At 39.4% G+C, this 23,013-nt stretch overlaps 1 protein-coding gene across 4 annotated transcripts in view; it reads left to right on the plus strand.

Annotated features, from left to right (window-relative positions):
• Positions 1-23,013, plus strand: part of UBAC2 (UBA domain containing 2) — a 106,409-nt gene that overhangs the window by 59,345 nt on the left and 24,051 nt on the right. For all 4 annotated transcript variants that reach the window (XM_054199937.1, XM_054199920.1, XM_054199946.1 and 1 more), the window contains exons 5-6: positions 8,096-8,219; positions 10,118-10,165. In XM_054199937.1, the coding sequence (XP_054055912.1) occupies positions 8,096-8,219; positions 10,118-10,165 (172 nt within the window). The remainder of the gene's footprint in view (positions 1-8,095; positions 8,220-10,117; positions 10,166-23,013) is intronic.

Genomic DNA, 23,013 nt, shown 5'->3' on the forward strand with positions numbered 1-23,013 from the left:
AGATACAATCTCAGCTAACACATCCATCTCATCAGAAAGCCTGAAGTAAACACAGGTCTAATGACAAAGTTAAACTTTACTGCATGTACCTCATCTTATGGGAGATGTTTTTGCTATAGCAGAATGAAGTAGAGCCTTGTGAGCTACTTTTGTGCCTTTTTGGAGCTTTTGGTTGGCACTATACACTGATTTTTCTGGTGCTGAACTCCCAGTGCAGACGTGGCTTGATTCCCCTTAGATGCCAGGGAGCTGAAGAGCTCAATCCTCGTTTTTTATGGGGCATTTATCTTCTAACACCAAATTCAGAAAGTCTTTGAGAGAACTTACTGTTCTTGTTCTGGATTTTTTTTCTTTTCTTGTTTTTGAATTATTTTTTAAGTACTCAGCTTCATCACAGAGTAGGCTCTCTTTACATGAAGTCAGGAGAATTGAAGACTGTTTAAAGGGGAATTGCACAGGGAACTTGCTTCATATGTACACAAAGTGTACGTGTGTGGTTCCCTGCAATGTGGTTCCCTGTCCAGCAGCAAAAATACGTCATAGTAATGGCAAATTTTGAGATACACAAGCATGTAGTAGTCTTTGCTCAAGGGCTGACATTAGCACCACAGGTTCATATTAAAGGAAATGTTTATTTTAAAATAGCCTTACCATTATAAAATAATGCCAATATGAATTTCCTGCTCTGATCTGATAAAATACTGCCTTCCTTTGATTAAGATACATTGCTAGATTGTACTCTTTGAGTCATACTGGTGTGTTAGCTACCAATCCAGCCTAGCATGATGTGATGTTAATTACCTGAGCTAAATAATACTCTTTATCCTTCTAGCTATTTGTTTTCTGTTCTTATACAGCAGCTGTTTCTCCAATATCTGCTTGACTGTCCCAGGATTTGAACATTTAAACCAAGAAATGGCGTTTATCAAAAAGCATGACACACGTTTTGGTTTACAATTTGTGTCCAAAAGCTTACTGTTTTGGTTTTGGTATGCAAGGAGAGTAACATGTAAACTAATATACTAATTTGTTACTTTCGGAGATGGTGACATCAAAGCAGTGCAGTTAATATTTTGACCAGTACGTCATGATGCCTGTGATGATTTATTTTCTGTCTGCTTTCTTAGTCCCTACTCTGAGCAGTTTACAAATGGTACTGGATTTAGCTTTACAATGCCATATGTAGAGAGCTACTACCCAAGGTAAGAAATGACTTCTAAATTACACAGGATGTTTTGGATCAACCAGAAAATGAAGCCAGCCAGCCTGTTTCTTAACTGCGAAACTGCCTTTCCTTCCCAAACTAACTCCTTTTGTTTTCAGTGAGACAGGTCAGGTATCTAGAACTAACCTGCAGCTGAATCCTGTCTTTTTTTGTGAACAAACATGATTCCTCAAGTGACTTGAGTAAGAGGAACAGTAAAGGATGAATCACCAGTGATTCATGATTACTCTGTAGAGGCCGCATAAAATGTGTTGGGCTAATCTAGATGAAGAAGACACAATTAAGCACCCAAGCTTAGATGAACTTGGGACACTAAAAATTTCAATACAGCTTTTGAACTGTACCTCCTCAACAAAATACTCCACAATCTAAATCCCTTCAAAGTTTCCTTGTGCCTTCATATGTCTTCTGCCCATCTCCAGTGTCTGTGCCAGATTTAGCTGAGTATTGGATTCACTGGAAGCCCCTGCCTTTTAGAAAGGTGCAAACTCCTCTCTCTTGCTGAGCTCAAACTCTGGTTTGGTTAATGCGATCAGCCATGAAAGCAAAGCTACCTGGTAAGCTGTCACCATCAATCACTCGCTGCAGACATCTGATGTAGAGCAGCAACTGTCAGTAGGTAAGCAGGGGTAACGGACTCTGTAACACCTAGTTGACATTAATAACTTACCAGTTAAGGATAAGTACTTGTCCCTGTGATACTCTACTCAATTGTGGCACAGAGTTTGGCCAGCCATTGCTATACCACTCCCTCGGTTTCATCTGTATCTCCATGCTTTGGTCTTCACTTGAATGGCAGCATGCTAATCATATATTAAATAAAGAACAGGGGCCTTGATTTAAAACAAATAAAAAATAAAAATATCTTCATAGTGCTATAAGCTGAATAATTCTTTGATGGTCTGCAGTAATTGCTTGCCTGCGGGCAGTATATTGTGAATGCCGAACTGAAGAAATCTTATGTTGCGTGTTGGAGCAGCCTGGTAGAATAGCAATGGTCGGGTACCATAAGGCAGCTTTGCACAACAAAAGTTTGGGGGAGATAGGATTAACTGATCTTTTTAGAAAAAGCTAAAGAATAATGATTATATATGCTAGCATCTTATTAATGATGAATACATTAAAACTGAAATTGGAAGAAAGATGCTAGCGAGCAGAAAAGGAGGGGTCTGGATTAGCTCACCAATGGGAAGTGAAAAGAACCTGAAACTGGTTTACAATGGAGCTGAACAGTTTACAGAATAAATTGGTGAATGGTCTTGGCATTAAAAACTCAAGCTTTTTTTAGGAGTTGTGGGTGTCTTGACTCCTGTCTTCATGAGGGGATTGTAAAGTGTTCGTCTCTTATTTTAATGAACCCAAAGTTGGCAGTGATTCTGCTGAGATATCCATGGACAGGAGGAACCGTTCTTTTCCTCTCAAGATGCACAACTTCAAGTTTTGTCTTGTTTTTTTTGTTGTTGTATTTTTTTTCCCCTGCTTTCTTCCTGCATTCCTGTGAAATATTAGCAGTTAGATATATGGGTAATGTACCCTAATGCTTTTGCTGGTATTGAGAGGCCTCAGGCACTGGGGTGTCATGCTCATGTGTAGCAATAGATGGTTCCTTTTACTCCTGGGGTCCATCAAGCTGAGGATCCCAGTTGTCAAGGCTGGTCATATTGCAGGGATTTACCTAATTTTAAGGGATGTTATTGAGAACGTTTAATATTTTCAGAATAAAGGCTAGCACCTGAAGTGTAATATGGCAGCATCTGGACAGCCTGTAGGAATGCAGTGCACTGAAGTAATTTCATAATTTAAATTACAGGCACACTGTTTACATGCTCTGTATTATCTGCAGCTGCTTTTATAACTGATATTTTTAGTCCCCCCCAAAAATACCTGGTTGTGCATTTGTCAGGTTGATGTTTTTATGAAGAACTTTTATGAAGAAAAATACGGCACCACAGTTAGTAAGTGCAGTGAGTCATTCTGAATAGAATAACAGGTTATTTCTGCAAATTTAATTCCACAGAACATCCATTGACAACAGCAGATATTTTTGCAGAAGTAACATTTAGCTTTCTACGCATTTGCTCATACATTTTGGAACCATTTTTTCTGTATTTTGTGCATATATTTACTTCTGTTAAAATATTTTATTTTAATCTGCATTTAATATTCGCCTTTTTAAACTTTTAAGTAGCAGGTTTCTCTTATAAGAAGTGCTTGCCCCTGATTCTTTCTTCTCTACCAGTAGTATCTACATCTCTGGTTTTATTTTTGTCAAGGTTATTGTTTCTTAAAGTTGTTTTTTTCTCTGTGTAAAACCTATCTCATCACTTCATACAACATAGAATGTTCTCATCTGGTCTGCTGTGTTTCTTTTTCACTGACTGTTGAAATTTAACGTGCTTTCTGAAATGAAGACATAATTGTTGCAGAGCCTGCTATTACAGTACACCTTTGGGATGGACATGGTGTCCATATACAGTGTTCAAACTCTAGAATTTAATATTTCAGGTTTTAGAGTTTTCTGGTTTGTTTGAAATTTTTATTTTTTAACCCACATGCCTGAAATTAACTTCCTAAACATGAAGTGGGCATAAACTCAGTTTAGAGTCAGCAGGTATTTGTGTCTATGGCCTGTCTTTGCATACAGACATCTCAAGTTTCCAGTAGAAGTTAATCATGGCACTTGAAAGGATGTTCCTGATATTCTCATAGTTTAATGAACAAAAGGCCAGGACGAAGGTCTCTGGAAAAGGAGAGAGAGTAGAGGAAAGAAGATTAAAAGGGATGAGGGGAAAAGCAAAAATAAGAGGAAAAGAGAGAATTGAAGTAGTCCCTCAATAAGAGTATGTTTTCTTCTTGTAGATGTTGAATCTGACTATATGTTACCAAACAATTAATTAGCATAATTAAAAGAGTTAAGAACAAGACCTTTTATTTACAGTATATGGATGGATGTTTGTACCTGTCTAGTGAAATACAGGAACAGAAGTCCCTCTAGTGATTATGAACTTTAGGAACAGGGCTTTGATTGTTCTCAGAATAATGGAGTAGCTTAGGTTTGACAGGACCTCTGGTGGTCATCTAGTTCCCTTCTGGTTCAAAGCATGTCTGCCAAGAACAGGTTCCTTAGGGCTGTGTGTCCAGGCTGTATCTCTGAGGATGTAGATTCTAGCTCTGGGCAACCTGGTACGGTACTGGATCATCATTATCCCCAGCTTGACTTGCTCCATATCAATGCCTTTCTTGAAGCGAGGAGCCCAGAAGTGGACACAATGATATCTATACCATTGCACAGGGTTATTCTGATCCAGGTGGAAGACTCCACAGTTGCTTTTCTTGAACTCCATAAGGTTCCTGTCAGCCCATTTCTCCAGCCCATCAAGGAGTATTTGAATGCGGCCCTGCTCTGCAAAGTATTGACTGCTCCCTCCAATATGATGTCATTCACCAACTTGCTGAGAGCGCGCCCTGTCCTGTCATCCAGGTCATTAATAAAGACAATAAATAGTGTTGGCCCCAGTGTGGATCCCTGAGGGAAACTGCAAGTAACTAGCTGCCGCTTGTACTTCGTATTGCTGGTCAGATCCCTTTGAGTCCCAGCAGTGTAGCCAGTTTCCCTCAAGTCTGCTTATCCAGTCCTCATCTCCCACATTTTCTTCAAGGACACAAGAGGAGATTGAGTCAAAGGCCATCCTAAAGTCTGAGCATACAACATTTGCTGCCTTCCACTTTCTTGTCCACAGCGCCAGAGTCACTCTTGGTAAATCCATAGGGGCTGTTAGCAATCACCTTGTCCATCATGTGGCTGGAAATCACTTTTAGGAGATTTGCAGTATAACTTTCCCAGGGACAGAGCTGAGGCTTCTAGCTACCTGAATCCTCTTCTTGCCCTCTTTAAAGATGACATTTGCGTTTTTCCAGTCATCAGGAACCTGCTCTGATCACCACAATGTTTCAGTAGTAGTAACATCAGACATCTGCCTCAGCACCTTGAGGTGCATCCCATCTGGTCCCGCTGACTCCTGTATCCCAGTTGGGCTGAAGAGCTTCCTAACTGTCTTCCTTTACAGCAGGTGTTGCTCCAGTCCTGCAGGAGGCCCAGGGCCCTGGGAGGTCTGAGGGAAAAACTAACCCGTGAAAACTGAGGCAAAAAAGGCAAACAATACTTTGCCTTTTTTCATGTCCTCAGTCACTAGGTCCCTTTTTCCACCAGGCAGTGGGTCCACATTTTTCTTAGCCACCCTTTGGCTGTCCCTTAATGTGTCAGTCATATTCTAGTATTGTTTCATAGATAACTTCTCTGAAAGACCTGCGATACATGAGCAGCATTTCCATGTAGGCACTCTAAAACAAGGCATGAGTAATGCATAGAAAATTCTGAAGGCAACAGAAAAGATTAACTGAAATTTTCCAAGTAGAAATACAGACTTCTATAATGACAGTTGAGGGTGAAAGTTTTAAATTAATAGGAATCACTTTTCATCCAGTGGATTTACTTGTAGGAGTGAGTTTCACAAAATATTTTGAAGGGCACTAGTTTTGACATTTAAAAAAAAGGTACCTGAGTGGATATTTGTGTAATACCTATTTATACTAGATGTGAACTCTGTCTAAAAAACCAAAACCTAATGTTTTTGGAGGCGTACATCTTTGCTGCCTATGAACTTACTGGTTTAGGAGAAACGGTCCATCACTAGGTTTCCCTCAGCTCCTCTGCATTGTCGGGTACCAAGCAGTGTCAGACACTAGACTTCGAATTACAAGGGTGACTACCCTGGACCGGAGTCATGTTTTCTATGGTCTCTGTTGACATTAATGGTGAATATTAACATTTAAAGAACCTTTTAACATTCTCTAATCTCTTTTTAAAAGGCACTTGCAGTCATGGGAAATTCCTTTTTGTACTTTCCCATCTTATGATTGAGTGCAGTTTTGCATGTGAAATCTCTGTGTCTGAGTCACTATTTATCACAGGAGGAATAAAACCTGAAAAGCATGCCATAATTTTGGTACTCCCTTGGGTAATTTGTGAAGAGTAGAAAGAAATAATTTAAAATTACTTTTCTAGGAGGGTTAAAGATATTTTTTCTTTGTTTTTCTTCTCTTCACTTACAAAACCTGATTTACTTCAGTGAATGTTGCCTACAATGGAACGCTTCTGATGAAGAATTATTTTTTTATGTGGCACTCTTGTAGCTGTGCCTATCAACTCCTACAACTTAAATAATTTGAATTTATTTTAAGAATGTGTTGTGTGTGTGTGTTTATACACGTGGGGTTTGTTTATGTAAGAATGATTCTGTGCAAAATTGAACATTTTTCAGTAGTTCCTGAGTTAGCATTCTCTATACATGCAAGCGCATCTGACTGTGTTAAACAGATGATACTAAAAATATTTCTATAATGAAACTGTATTTAAGTCCTCAGAGAGGAAGCTTTTCATCAAGCTGAATTTCAAATATAACAAACAAAATGATAATGAAATGCTCTTAAGCCACAGACCATTAAACGAGTAAAAATAATATTCGAAGGGGTTTTTTCGGAGCTGTGGGTGTTGCATTTGGCACTTATTCAGGAAATGTAAAGTTTTAATATTCAGACCATCATTTCTCACACAGTATTACTCCTATCAGTAGCTCTTCCTGAAGGAAAATGTATTTTTGAGTGAATGCTTCAAGTTATTTAGGTCCTGGTTTGTGCTGTTTGCAGAATTCCTGCCAAGTATAATAAGGTCCCTTTTGTGTAGAGGCCTGTGGAAACTGCAACTCTTGCAAGTTTTAATAAACTGGTGAGCAGTGAAAAATTACCCCGTGCAGCATCCAGCACCTGCCAGACACAAAGCAGCACAGATGATTTGGCTGGAGAAGACGTGCACTTTGCCAATAGCCTCCCCCTGCAGCTGGCTGCCTGCAGGTCACCACCACCGCAGCTCCACCAGTGGAGCAGATTGTGTCTACCTGAAGTGACCTCGTTTTCTTCCCCTTCTCCATTCTAGGAAATATTTTTCTTCCGGAATCTCCCACATGCACACCTTTGGCATTGGTTCTGCTGTGGCCTCTCCTGTTGTTCTTAATACATGGTTTAGTTTTCTGGATGTTTTGTCATGAAGAACACAGGTTTTGTATCTGGGCATATGAAATGCTCTGGTTATGTTCAGAGGTTCAATCTAGGTGTCTGGTCATTGTAAAAGGTGCTTGAGTTATGAATTCTACAAAACTGCTTCCAACAAGAGTTTAGAAACTTAATAAACATCTTGTGCTGTGATTAAGGTGAGGACCCTAAAGAAAGTTAGTTATTTGTAGGACCATGGAATTCGCTGGCAAACGGAACTAAATCAAATTGTCAGTATTCCCATCTTAAATACTGCAGTCTGTCGGCAGTCCTCTAACACCTAAACCTGTGTGAATATGAAGCTTAGCTTCATAAGTGAAGTGGTTTCTATGACCTTTTAGGATATATATAATCCTTACCCTTTGTCCGCTTGGATCAAAGGAGTTTTGTTCTGATGCGGGGGACTACTGCTGTTCTTTTTGTGTTCTGTATTTTATTTTATAGAAACAGTGTGCTATTAGACTAAATATGTTGCCTTCTCCACTGCCTCCGATCCTAAACATTTGGAAATAAGATACTTTTTGTCACCTGTTTCTTCTTTGCAAGGATATTTGCCAAAGACTAATGGTTCATTATTTGCTAATGAATCTGTTATCCTGAACACCACAAGTTACCTAATCATTGTTTACCAAAAAAGACCTTTGCTTGCAAGATGGTATTACATTTTGTTAGTTCTGTACTTAGGATTGATTACTTTTGATTGTTTTACGCTACTTTTGCTACTATCATTCTCATTAACCATCTCTATCTTTCTTTTTGCAGCTTGGGTCCTGTGTTTGCTCTGTTCGTACCATTTTATTCCTCCATTCCAAGAGTGCAGGTGACACAAGTATTAGGCCACTTTTCTATCACAAACAAGACACTGGTCTATATACTGGGTTTACAGGTATGGTATGTACTTACTTGTTCATCTTTTAATGAATTACTAATGTAATAGTATTTCTGTATGTTCGTCTATGAATTTTGATGCTTCCACGTGTATGATTCCACGGGTGTTTAGCTAGTGACTGTCCCATCAACTAAAACACTGAAGAACATGTGTTGCTAATATGCATTTCTGTATGCTGAAATGGTGGGCAAGCAATCTATTTTTCTGGTGTCTTCTATCTTGATTGTCTTGCACAGGAAAATATAATAGACAACTCTATAATTTTTTTTTTTTTTTGTAAACTACGTGAACTAGATGAAAATAGATGAAACTTGATGCTAAGGCATATTTATCTTTCACCTTTCTAATTTGCTTATATTCTTGGTTTTGGTTATTTTCCCCTTGTCTGTTAGAGCTCAAACAAAGCTATAGAATACAGTACTTTTCTATGTTAAGACTCCTGGTAAATGATAAAGATTTTGGCTGAATTCCACTTTTATATAAATAAATATTATTTGTATATCAAGCATTACCATGTTACAGGTAATTTTAAATAGTGTAATGTAGAGCACAGCAACATCATGTAGTATTATGTTAAATATGAGTGGAAAATACAGGTACTTGGTACAGAAAAAAAGAACAAAAAACCCCAGTAGCCTAGAAATGAATGGACATTCATGTCAAACCTGAATTATGAAACAGGAGATGTGCAAACTTTTGAGAAATTATACTCATTACATATTCCAGGGACACAAAAATAGCTCTAGCACTAGCAATGGAAAGCACCATAGTTATGTGAAGTGTGGTGGAGAGTATTTTAGAATGAATGGTCAGTTTCAGAATATTGACTCATGCTCCACACGAACATTTCATTCATGCAGTTTGCTGTTCAGCCTTTGGACTCCTTCCATTTCTGCTCCAGCAACCTTGTTGTCTTGATCGTATGGAAAACTTGTTTCCTGTCTTCCAGACCCATCAATATCACTATTATTCCAGTCTCTGGGAAAGCCATAGCACTGTCTGAGCTCTTTTCCATCATGTCCTTTGCCTTTGGCTTTCATGCACACACCGCCTCCGGTACAGATCACTGCTCTTACTAATCACTGTATCTTCGCTGGATCTTTCCCTGCTGCGTACAGAACGGTTGCTGCCGTCACACAGCGGCTGAGGGAAAAATCATTTGCTTTTTCCTCATTTGTAAACTCTGCCCTTACCTCAAGTCACTTTTTCCATAGTCAGAAGTGTAGAGGGAAGGTGTTCTCGTGATCCAGTCAGCATCATGCAGAACTATTTTAGTAACCAGTATCAGTCTAATTTTCAGACTGTTTTCCCAGTTGGTAATAACCTTCTCCAAGTGATTAATCACATACTTTACTAGAAACAATGGGTTGCCCTCTTGGCTTATCAGGATGTTTTTTTAAAATTCACTTCGACCTGTTTCTGTGATTTCATGTCGACAAATATACCACTGGGTGAGAACTTAATTCCTTTAATTTTGATGCTCACGTTTACTCTCTCCGTGACTGTACATCTGAGAGCTTCACTTGCACTGCCTGCCCTGCTTGGAACTCTTCTCCTGTTGCTGCTGAGTCATTTCCTTTGCTTCAGTCTGTCTTTCAGACTTGTTTTTCTGTGCAGCCTATAACTGACATCCTGTTATAGTTAGTACGCTATATGAATATAAAATGTATTGTTCTGTAGAAGGAGAACAAGTGTTGGATCCCTGTGTTTTTTCCACTTTTGCTACTTCTGGACTACATCTTTTTTAATGTTAAACTGAATTTTCACAGAAATAGATGTCTGACTTCTCCCGTTGTCATGATAAGTACATAGCCTGTATAATATTGCAACGTAGTAGCTCGGACAAATAAAGCTATGTAAAATTAAAATTTTAAATCAATGCTTTTGTCTTCTAGCTCTTAACCTCTGGTTCCTACATCTGGATTTTAGCCTTAAGTGGATTGGTAAGTCTTACTGTTTTAAAAATCGTGTGTTGCTTAAAGCACTGTGTTATGTATACAATCAGTGCGGTATATTTGGAACAGAACTTACTGAGTAATGTTTTTATTTGTAATGGTAAGTAGGAAGTTTTCATCTTTAATGTCCAAAGGTGTAAAGCACTGACTGGCTGGCCAGTGATAAATAGACAACAAAAGTCCTGGTTAACGTTTGCAAGCTGCTGCTGCTCTCTGACCCTCTAAAATTAATTTTACTGCCGTGGATATAGCTTTAGGCCCACAGCTGTAAATGAGACTATTGAGGAAATGGTAGAAATGTTTACCTTATTTCTTTTTTCCCAGTTTGCAGCAAGCCTAAAGGTTTTATTCCAGCAAGCAGCTTTTAACAATTCTGCCGTGAGAATTTAATTATGTTTTGCTGTTCTCCTAGGACATCCGTAATATAGCTGTTTCTCACTATGACAACGGCATTAAGAGTGCAAAATCACTTTCTTCACACCGGTCAGATAAAGTCAGGTGTGGTCTGTCTTTTTCCTATCTGACTCTGTTCTTAGCACTAAGGCACTTAGTGCTAAAACAGATTGTACTAAATCTTCCAGATTGTGAGGTACTGATAAGCTGCTTTTAAAATTTTACAAACTTAGAAGGAGCTCAGACTCTGATTTCTTGGCCCGAAATACTGTCTGCTTTTACAACAGTGAAAGTGCCACCTCTTCCAAAGCAGTTCATTGTTAGGTCGATGCAGTCTTAAGAAGAACTTAAATTGTGCCCTTGCTATTTAGAACCTACTAATTTGAATTTGCAGTGAGCTCAGGGTGAAATGCCTGTTGACACTTCACATATTGCAGGTATAACTCAGTAGTTTGGGCTCTTACCGTTTGCACTGACTGTTCCAAAATATTCTGAGCTCGCAGGATAACTAACAGGAGTGACGGAGCAGTAAATAGGGAAATCTGCTCAGGAGTTTTGTCTGACCATAAATATCGATGCAAACAGTGCAGCTTACAAACCAGAATTTCTCTCTCCTGGAGAGCAGCCTAAGCCTCTGTGCCCGTCTAAGGACCTGTGACTTCCTCCAAACGCACTACCCTTCCTGTTGCTCTTCTGGCTCTTTTAATAGCCCTTCCTTTTGAGCAGGTGTTCATTAGAGAGGAAAGGAAAGGAAAGGCATTTTAACTCTCTCTTTCCTGGTGGCAGGAACAGTATGTATACTTGATTAAACAGACGTAGAAAAAAAGGGCTCAAATTTTTTTTTTTCAAAATATATTATGTGGTTCTCTCATTCCCTTTTAATGAACAGTTTTATTCAGATGTATAATGCAGCTTTCTTAGGATTCTTTTTCATAAATGACATTTTTTTAATTGCGGGTTGATAGTATGTTTTACATAGGTCTAAATCCATAGAAATAAATTGATCTTTCTCTGTGTCATAGGAAGGCTTAAACAAATCATTTGAATTTTCATATTGCTTCAGTCAGCGTAAATTAAGTCATCGATGATGATGTGTTTTCAGTCTCAATTTTTTCTGCAGCAAGCAGAGAGCTGCACTGTGCTGTTTCGTAGTAGGTGCTACAATTTGGAATGAAGTTCAGGTTATGAATTTCAGCCGTTTTTTGCACAGTATATTTGTCGCACTTCTGTGAATAGGAAGTCTCTTTTTCTCCTCTGTTGTAAATGATAATTTGGCATCTTTTGAGAAAACTTGATAAAAGAGTAAAGTTGCACATTATATTAAATAATCTGAAGAAGGGTATGAAACACTGTAAAGGTACCTTTTAGCACTACAAGTGTAGATACTTGATAACATATGTATACGTACAATTACAGAAATATGTAGGTTGTCAAATCAATGGTAAATCATTCTGACAACCTATGTATTTTTGTCATTCTTATTGCTCTTCACATTTTCTAGCATACTATGTCTTTGTTGAATCAAATTTTCATGTATTTGTACAAAAAGGCTGAGGAAATGTCAAGTCAGCTAGGTGTGATATTTAGTCACTAGTTCATTGCTTGTTAGACACATCGGTGTATTTTTAGCTCTAAAGATCACTTAGACACTCATATGACTGTATATGATGCTGTTCTGCAATTTAGCTTTTGTTGCACTTCTGCTTATGTAGAGAATTAAAATGGACGGTGCCGGCACAGTTTCTGAATTGTTGTCAGTTTCCACTTTCTCTTCACCATGTTCCCAGTTTAGGTTTATTTAAATTCTCACAATTTATAGTTTAATGTGTAATCAACAATTAATGTAATGTAATGTGTAATCGCTAAATGCGATCTGACTTTGCAGGTATAAGATGTGGCACTGGAGATTGATTTCTGTGTTCATCCTGGCTAATGCTGTTGGACTTCCCTGTGAATTCCAGGCAGGGTGTACAGCAACTGGGAATTCTACCGCCTTGAGTTCTTGTTTTCAGTGGTTTTGAGCGATGCAATCATCACAGAAATGTGTGCCTGTGTATGTGTTTGCATGTGTGTATGAGTCTACGTATGCAGGTAGACAATGATGTAATGAGCCTGGTGATAGGGGATTTTAGACAATTTGTAGTTTGACGCTGGATCGTTCTCAGTTACTGACATTACAGCACGAGTTTTGTTACTGGAATAGAAAAGGTCTGCTGTGTCTGTCTTTGCCATAAGGTGTATCTTCCTAGCTCTCTAATTTTGAATCAGCATAGGAACATACTCTTAAAGGCAGCTTCCTTACTCGTCAGATGAAACTGGAGTACTTCTCAATTATTGTTCTTTTGGTATGTCAGTATCAGCCTGGTAATTTCAGTTGCTGGTGTGTTGTATAAAACATGCTGTTTAAATACATGTTTATTCACAAAAAAGGGAGAATTTAAGAAGTAGACTGTAAACAAATTCACAAATCTGATGTAATCAGTAATCTGTAATGTTGTTATAATTTATGAGGCTGGTTTAGTTTCTTGCGATTTGTTTTGCCAGGAATATACCGTACTTGGTACATACAGTCTAGATTTGTTTCTTATGATAAGGGCTTTTTTTATGTCATAAAATTAGGAAACTTCATATTAGAGATGCAGATGTATCATGCAAGTCATACGATTTCCATTTGACTTTAAGCTAGAAATTCTTCCAATAGTTGTTTACAGAAGTGCTTCCATATGATGCATATCACTCAGTTTAGTGAAGGCCAGAAACAGTTTTCCTACTATTTTTTTTTTTTCTTTAAAACAGTCAAAACACCTTAGGAAATGGTATCCACTTGTATGTTTCACTGGATGCATATGTATCAACCAATCTTCTCTCCTTCCCCCCTCCTCACCCCACCCCCGCCTTGAAAATCTCTTGGGTTCTTAGCTTACATTTCTCATTGCTATACTCTTGCAGGATTGAAATTTGAGGGGCACATCAAGGCTCACTCAGGCATAGCTACAGCATACCTGCTTCAAGCAGTAAGCTCAGGTTGGTACCAGCAGATGAGATGTGCCTACGGGGACATGCATTTCCCTCCGCTCATCAGTATAATGTTGTCGTCATACAGATCACATGCCAGGGTTTCTGCTAACCATGTAGCTAGGTCTGTATTTCATTGGGGAAAGTTATTTTTCAGGCCTTTTCTGTGATTTTGCTGTTGTAGACTCTTCTTATCTAGTGTCATTTGTTTGCAAGGTGACCTGCATTGCATAAAGTTCAAAATTTGGAATGAAGTCTTCTGTGAGCTGCCTTGAACTTGTGTAGAGTTCCGTTCAAACTTTAGGAAGCTGAAATTGTCTTAACCTCACAAACGCTGAAGTTTGTAAAACCCTGTTTACTTTGCAGATCTCACCAGGCCAAAATCAATTTTTGCAAAAAATGCAAAATCTGCATTATTTCTGTACTGCACTGTGATTTACTTTTCTCAGGTTGTATGAAAAGTTGCACTTGTTATACTTCAGATATTGGAAATCTATACAGAATCCGTAATTTATAGCATGTACTTTAAAGACTTAAGTAAGGTTAAGATAGTTCAGCGTTGAGTGCTTAGTTTTAATTTCAGTTCTGATTTTTGTCTGCCTTAGTTTTTATTCATGATTTTGAATTTCCTAACTTGGTTTTACACAGACTACAGATATCTGTTTGCTAAATGCCGAGGAGTGTACTTTGGATTGTTTTGAGTTCTATTTGTTAAAAACTTTATTCATCCTTTCTGTTTCCTATTCGTTTGGCTGAAGCCTTTTGCTATAGTGAATTCCCGTCCATGATACATCAGCCTTTTTAAGATAAGATGTAATTGGGCTGGGGACCAAAATACTTAAACCAGATTTTCATTTTTTTAGTTCTTGTGTTAAAAATAACATTATGTAGTTGATATCAGATCAGATCTAAGAATAGTTGATTTTCTTGTTGTTCTTCCTCTTCCACATCTTTCTTAAGTGATTTTAAACAGTCCTTACTCTGAATTATTTTTGTTTTTAAAAAGGTTTTGAAGGGAATATAGAAACATTTGTATTACCCCCCAGTGGAGTATTCACACTTAAAATATCATGCCTTCTACATGCTTAAAATTAGTATTAAATACATGCTGACTTTATTGAAGAGAATCTTTGATCAGAGCCTGATAATGTAGTATGCAGTTGGTTTCACATTCATGTCCTGCCATGCGTCCTTCTTCATCCTCACGTTAATATGGGTAAGTCGAAGATGTCCTCCAGACTTAGTCTTTTGTAGATCTGTAGTCAACATCAAAGTATGATATTCCTTGAATTCTTTGTAACTGTGTAATTATAAATGGTGATTCAGATAAGTCTACTTATATCTAGTTAAATGTAGTAGTGTTGTGGTAGTGTTTTGGTGACACAGAAGAGGGTCAGTATAATAGGAATGAGTTTGGATAATTTAAAAAAATAGATCAAGGCTATTCATTAGTTGTTTTATACACTGTTGATTTATAGCCAAGTAATATTTCAATTGGGACTTCAGGACAGATAAAAATCAATGACTTGCAGTAACTGAAATCACATTTTTAATTCATTCTTTTAAATTTGGATTTATGAAAAGCTATGGTGAAAGCAAAACTTATTAGAAGTATGAATTAAATAAATAAAACAATATTAAGAAATAATTAAATTATGTGTTACTGTTTTAAACATTGTTACTGTGTAAAGTAAAATCCAGTGCACTAACAATAACATTAATAGCCTTTAAAAAACCTCTGATTGCTATTTTTTCATCTTCAGCTTGTTTTCACCCAAAAGCCTTGTAACAGACTACTTCACAGTGCATTTCTGACTTGAAAAATTGACACAAAAGGGGGGGTATCCCTAACAGTATCTTTTAAACTTTAAATAGTTTTATAAGTATATTGTAGCCTTCTCATTGATTTTTTTTTTTTTTTTTTTAAGTCTTTAGTTTTGTGGAAACATTGGATGATCCCAGGGGAACATATTTTTATCATTATCAGTAGCAAGAAGCATAATTTTTAGAAGAAATAGCTAAGAAAATTTAAGTAAATCTGAGAACATAGATTATTTAAAGGTTTGCTGCTGCTGTCTTGTCTTGTCTTTAACTGCAATTGGTACATAAGCTTCTGTTTTGAAATGAGTGTGCCTGGTTGGAGTTGGAACTGCCCCTGGCTGTACAGCTAAGGCTGAGCGTGTGCGCAAGGTGCGGTGAGCCAAGATGTCATTTTCAGCTGATTACCCAGTGTCATTGACCACACCATCGAGAAATCCCATTAAACACCCCATGGGTGTTGCTCTGGAGATACACGGGGCTGCTCTGTATAGAGCTGTGCCTGCTGCGCCTACTTCGTGGGCTGGGCTTTCCTGCTCAGGCTAGAGCACTTGCATGGGTCCTGTTTTGCCTGTCAGCAAAGATCCTATGTACATACCTACACCCGTGTAACAAAGTGCCATGGAGGTCTTCAGTCTGCAGCTAGATCATATTGCATATTACTGTGGATTATGTTCTAAAAATGGCAGCAAAAGGTTTTATTGTGTAAAAGATGTGAATGAAAATATTGACCAGGATACAACTTCAAGACCTAATACTCCAATTAAAGCACCAGTCCTTTTTGGATTTTATGGATAACCTCAGCTCTTTTTCAGGAAAGTTTGTAAAGATGCAGAAAGTATAACCAACACTTTTGATTTGTTTTCTTTTTTCTTCTTTTTCTTGGCAGTGTTTCTTGAAGTCCTAGCCCAAGAAGTAGGGAGTTTTGAGGGAATGTCAGTTTTCCTAGTAGTAAAACAAGCTTTTAATCCTTGAGCAAACTACTGCTTCAAAATCCAAAAGAATATCCCAAAGGCTTAGAAATAATGAAGGAAACTTTTTAAAAAATAATAATAATTTAAAAACCCACAACAAAAACCCCAACCAGACAAAAACCATAAAACCTGATTATGATTTTAAGACAATCTAGGTAGTGACTTTTCAGAACTTGAATTGTGATTTCTGAATATTTGGCATTGGTTTTACAATATTTGTATCAGTAGTATTGCTAATACCAGTGAGACTACTCACTTACTAAAAATTCTGCATATGCTGAAGTATTTTCCTAAATGAAAACATATATTTTATGTGTAACTGATGTGATACTCTTTTGCTCATAGTACTGCCTACCAAAGTCCAAGTGGGAAGGCAGTTCACAGAATCATAGAATCACTGGGACTGACATCTAGTCTAACACCCTGCTCAAGCAGGGCCACCTAGAGATGGTTTCCCAGGACAAAGCCCAGATGGCTTTTGAGTATCTCCATCCAAGGATGGACACTCTACCACCTCTCCGGGCAACCTCAGCACATAGGTTGTGAAGTGCATAGCCTGAAATAAGAAATGGGAAAGCAACAGAAGAACAGAGATTGGGGAATGAAAAAGAGGCATTGTCTGTTTGTCTGTCCTAACTTTAGGACAGGTGCAGATACCCATATGTAAGCTAACAGATGCGCTGTATCCCACCCAAAATTAACGTGAGGTACCTACGTGTGAGCAATGGTCAGTTTACAGTTGAGTGACTGTAGGTGGCTTAATTTGAGATGAATGTTTCTACATTCTACTGACTGTATTGACTTGATCTCCTTTGTGGTGGGAGCTTAAACACCTTGCTGATGTCTAGACAGCTACATGGAAACACATGACAACTTACTGCTCAATCACTTAAAGGTTCTGGGAAGAAAAGTACTTGATCCATCTGGCACACGGGGCATGTTAGTGTGGAAGTGAGGTTGTAATTGTTTGGGGAGGAGAGAGATGCGTATTATTTTCAATTCTGGAAGAAGGAGAAAGTAAGTAGTGGGAAGGGAGGGGAGAAAGTAGTAACGTGTCAGAAGATACTTTCTCTTTTATATCCACGGCTTCTGAGATCCTGTAGAAAATTTGATTTTAGTTTTCCATTTGTATTTCACTTCAAAGTCTTCAGCTTCTCTCTCAGATTTGAGGAAGAGTTTGTGAGCCCAAAATCTGGTCTACTTTGTCAATTGTGCCAACTGGTTCAGTAAGAGGTAGATTGCTTCTGTCAAGCTTTTCTAGCCTATACATGAACACCATCATGGCTGCAACGTTACCATTGTTTAGAGAGGGAATCCGTGAGAGTAATTCAGCTGTGTGTGTACTTTGGAGACATCTGCCATAGGATGAGTCACATCTTAACAGTGCCTCTTTCTCTCTGTTGACTATGAAATAAACTTTAAACAAGCAGCTTATATGTAGGCTTTTAAATTACAGATGTCTACGTTGGGGAAGATAAATCCAGTCATGATCTTTCATGTAAAGAGGTTTGGTTAACAATATGATAATGATCACCTGCAGAGCTCTAGCAGAGACCCGTGGGAACCTATCCTTAGGTCACAAGTTAAGATTAGATGTACTGTGCTGAAATGGCAGTACAGTCATACTTGCCCATACGCAAAGAATGACTGAGATCTAGTAATGATTGCACCTGACCAATGAAGTTAGCATTGATGGACTCCAAAGGAAAAAAAAACCTGGGAAATTTATGAACCCACTCAACTGGGAAGGAAATTGAATAGAATTCATTTATTATTATTATAATCTTATTTTTCTATCAAACTAACTATTGCAAAAGGCTGTTTATACTCTTAGTGACTATTTCTGCAAATAAAATTGCAACAAAATAATCTGTTGTGCCACAAATACATTGTAGGTTATAACTACAAGTTGAAAATACATGTGTAGTGATTTTATTTGTTGAGTGGTTTTCACACGATCTCTCTTGGTGTGATAAACGTGCTTCTCTAAACAAGTTAAGTACAGAATCTTGACACAAACTTAACCCCTTGTTTTGATTCTAGTTGTATAGAATTCAGAACATACTGAGGATAAAGCAGATAAAATAGGTATAAAAATGTCACTTCATTTTAAGAATACTGTTGTTTCATAGAATCATAGAACCATAGGGTTGGAAGGGACCTCTGGAGATCATCTAGTCCAACCCCCTGCCAGAGCAGGGTCACCTAGAGCAGGTTGCACAGGAACGCATCCAGGCAGGTTTTGAATGTCTCCAGAGATGGAGACTCCACCACCTCTCTGGGCAGCCTGTTCCAGTGCTCTGCCACCCTGAGAGGAAAGAAGTTCCTCCTCATGTTTAGGTGGAACTTCCTATGCTCAAGTTTGTGCCCGTTACCTCTTGTCCTGTCGCTGGGCACCACTGAGAAGAGCCTGGCCCCATCCTCCTGACACCCACCCTTTAAGTATTTATAAGTGTTGGTAAGATCCCCCCTCAGCTGTCTTTTTTCCAGACTGAAGAGACCCAAGTTCCTCAGCCTTTCCTCATGAGAGAGGTGTTCCAGTCCCCTAATCATCTTGGTAGCTCTCTGCTGTACCCTGTCCAGCAGTTCCCTGTCCTTTTTGAACCAGGGAGCCCAGAACTGGACACAGTACTCCAGGTGTGGCCTCACCAAGGCAGAGTAGAGGGGGAGGATGACCTCCCTCGACCTGCTGGCCACACTCTTTTTGATGCATCCCAGGATGCCATTGGCCTTCTTGGCCACGAGGGCACATTGCTGGCTCATGGTCATCCTGTTGTCCACCAGGACTCCCAGGTCTCTTTCCACCGAGCCTGTTCTCCAGCAGGTCCGCCCCCAACCTGTCCTGGTGCATGGGGTTATTCCTCCCCAGGTGCAGCACCCTACACTTGCCCTGGTTGAGTTTCGTAAGGTTCCTCTCTGCCCAGATCTCCAGCCTGTCCAGGTCTCTGTGTATGGTGACACAGCCTTCCGGTGTGTCAGCCACCCCCCCTCCCCCAGCTTTGTGTCATCAGCCAACTTGCTGAGGGTGCCCTCTATCCCCTCATCCAGGTCATTGATGAATATACTGAAGAGGACTGGACCCAGTACTGACCCCTGGGGAACACCAGTCGTCACTGACCTCCAACTAAACTCTGTGCCCCTAATCACGACCCTCTGAGCTCTGTCTTTCAACCACTTATCTATCCACCTTACTGTCCATTCATCTAGCCCACTCTTCCTAAGCTTCCCTATGAGGATGCTGTGGGAGACAGTGTCAAACACCTTGCTGAAGTCAAGGTAGACCACATCTACTGCCCTCCCCTTGTCTATCCATCCAGTCATGCCATCATAGAAGGCTATCAGATTAGTCAGACATGATTTCCCCTTGGTGAATCCATGTTGAGTACTTCTGATAGCTTTCTTTTCCTCCACATGCCTTGAGATGACACCCAGAACGAGCTGTTCCATCATCTTTCCGGGGATGGAGGTGAGGCTGACCGGCCTGTAGTTCCCCGGCTCCTCCTTCTTGCCTTTTTTGAAGACTGGAGTGATATTGGCTTTCCTCCAGTCCTCAGGCACCTCACCTGTTCTCCAGGACTTTTAAAAGATGATGGAGAGTGGCCCAGCAATGACTTCCACCAGCTCCCTCAGCACTCTTGGGTGCATCCCATCAGGGCCCATGGACTTGTGAATATCTAATTGACCTAACTGATCCCTCACTCGATCCTCCTCAACCCAAGGGAAGTCTTCTTCTTTCCCCATTACTTCCCCCAGTGCCTGGGACTCCTGAGGGCTGGGCCGAGCAGTAAAGACTGAAGCAAAGAAGGCATTCAGTAACTCCGCGCTCTCCGCATCCTCCATCACCATGGCCCCTGTCTCATTCAGCAGTGGGCCCACAACTTCTCTGGTCTTCCTTTTGCTTCCAATATACTTGTAGAAGCCCTTCCTGTTGAGCTTGACATCCCTTGCCAGGTTTAATTCCAAGGTGGCCTTGGCTTTCCTTGTTTCATCCCTGCACGCTCTGGCAGCATTCTGTAATCCTCCCAAGGGGTCAGTCCCTTCTTCCACTTACTGTGAACTTCCTTCTTCCACTTGAGCTTTTTCAGAAGCTCCCTGATCAGCCATGCAGGTCTCCTGCGTCCCTTGACCAATTTCTTGCCGGTTTGCTTTCATGAAAATAGCAAAGTCTTGAATACACGTCATGAATATATTTAAATTATTTAGAACAAAATAATTGGATATTTGCTGATATTTAATTCTGTCAAGTTGTCACCGTTAGGTGAAATAATTTTCAACATAGTTTTCTACACCAGTCTGCCTACTGTTTATTTGATTTCCTTTTTTAATGTTAATCAAGTACAGTGATTTTAAATATTTCAGTTAGTAGTGAAGCATATGTGTCTTTGTCGTGTAAAATATTGGTGAGCTCCCAAGTTGTGGTTCACCTAATCTAAAAGAGAAACTACAGCTACTTCCTTTTTCTAAAACGTGTACAACTTTGGAGGGACATGAGGGAAGGAGAGAGGAAGTTGTGCTTTCTACAGGGGTGGGAAGAGGTTAGGAAACTTCAGAAGGACCAGTAGTAAGCCATGATGTTAAGAAACTGAAAAACTGTGAGCATGCTTTTTTCTGCAGCATGCCAGACAGTTTCTAGCATACTCCATTTCCTCTGCTTAGCATTTTGCCTGATATGATATGGTGGGTGAGGTTGTAGGTTATGATGGTATGACTACAAGAAAACAACTAAGATCCATTTTACGTTGCCAGCCAAAAATTCTCCATTCTAACACTGTGAACTTAACTGCAACATCTTTCTGCGGTAACTTTTTAGAGCCTAAAATACTCTGGAGGCTCGTCTGTTTGGGCATTGTAGCCCTTTAACCTGATATACAGTGTTGAAGTTAGGATATAATGAGGTCATCTTACCTTCATTGAATAAACAAAGTTGGTCTACTTTCTTAAACTCTAGAAATTCACTACATGTCTGTAGAAAGTTACTTTATGCTTTGTCAAAGCTTGGGTTTTATAAAAATGATATATATCAAGTTCTACATATGAACCAGCCAAAGAGGAAGTTCTTTGGAAATACTTGACATTAAGATGGGGGTATGACACTAAACCAGACTGAATCACGAGACCTATTTTAACTACATATGTCTCCATTCTGGGTTTATTGGAAATATGCAAATAGGTATCTCTTCCTCACTAGATGGAACTTCTTGAAAATTTGTTACAACTGAGCACAGCGTTTAAAGTTTCTTGTACTTCCGTCTAATGGCTTTATATTTGGAGCAGTAAATCAAAGGAGAGAAGGGGAGCGGCACTGAAATCCTAACAGATGTGGAGGTAGGAAGGTGGATTGCCAGTGTACACTTGGTGCGCTTCACAGCCCAGTCTGTCCTTCCATCTGCTTATACTTGTGAAGATCTGCAGTCTCACACAATTGCCCTGAACAGTTACTGGTGCACAATAAGTTTCTTGGCAACTATATGTAGAAGATACACCTCTCTTCTGCTAATCTCACACAATTTTGTCTTATTCCTTCACCAGGTGCTTTTTATTTTAGTTTTTACTGTGAATTTTATATTGTCAGACTTCTTGGCTTCCTGCTCTGCAAGCACAGAAGTCCACACGTTTTGGTTACACAATGGGTTTCTGTCTAAGGCAGGACAAGGAGGGGCCAGGACACTAGTTTGGTGTTGAGGAGCAGCAAGAAGAGAGAGGACCGCCCACTGCAACTGGTGCATTGCCTATAGACCAAGCGTGCTACTCCAGTGAGCTCAGTAAGGCTAGGAGGGCAGGTAGGAGCCGTGTGTATGAGCCTCACGAGCAGTGCTAAATGCCATCCTCCATTTTAGCAACGTCCATAAACTTTTAGCCTTATAAAGCCTTTTCTTCTGATTAAATGCTCTGGAACAACTTGCTCTCTAAAACTGCCAGAAAGGTTGTAACGAGGTGGGTGTTGGTCTCTTTTCCCAAATAGGACAAGAGGAAACGCCCTGAAGTTGCACCAGGGGAGGTTTAGATTGGATATTAGGAAAAGTTTCTTCACCAAAAGGGTTATCAAGCACTGGAACAGGCTGCCCAGGGAAGTGGTTGAGTCACCATCCCTGGAGGTATTAAAAGACGTGTAGACGTGGTGCTGAGGGATATGGTTTAATGGTGGACTTGGTAGCGTTAAGTTTACAGTTGGACTTGATGATCTTAAAGGTCTTTTCCAACCTAAATGATTTTATGACTAGCTGTCACTACTTAGAAAAATACGAGAATGTTTTTACTGATGCAGCTTCTAGTAGTTGCTTGCAGTACACTTTCCCTTCTGAGACAAACAAGTCCCAAAGTACTGACACTAAAGACATTCTGTTGCTATCTCTTTGCTGTATTTTCTATCTTGAGTTGGTAAAAGAATGGTTCTGTTTGTGGTTAATGTGTTCAGACACGTGTTGAGATTTGTCATACATTTCAGGGAGATGTAGATTTTCCTATCACCGCTTGTTTTGTTTTGTTCTTGTGACTTTTTGAACCCGTTCAAGGTTTAGGGTACCCTGAAAACATTAGACCTTAACAAAGGAGCGTAGGTGATAAGAGAGGGCAGAAATCAGTATCTGGGAGGGACATCTGGAAGAAGTGAGGGAATGCTGGTGTGATGTTGGACAA

The sequence above is a fragment of the Rissa tridactyla genome, chromosome 1, assembly GCF_028500815.1.
Source record: "Rissa tridactyla isolate bRisTri1 chromosome 1, bRisTri1.patW.cur.20221130, whole genome shotgun sequence".
In the NCBI taxonomy this organism is placed as follows: Eukaryota; Metazoa; Chordata; class Aves; order Charadriiformes; family Laridae; genus Rissa; species Rissa tridactyla.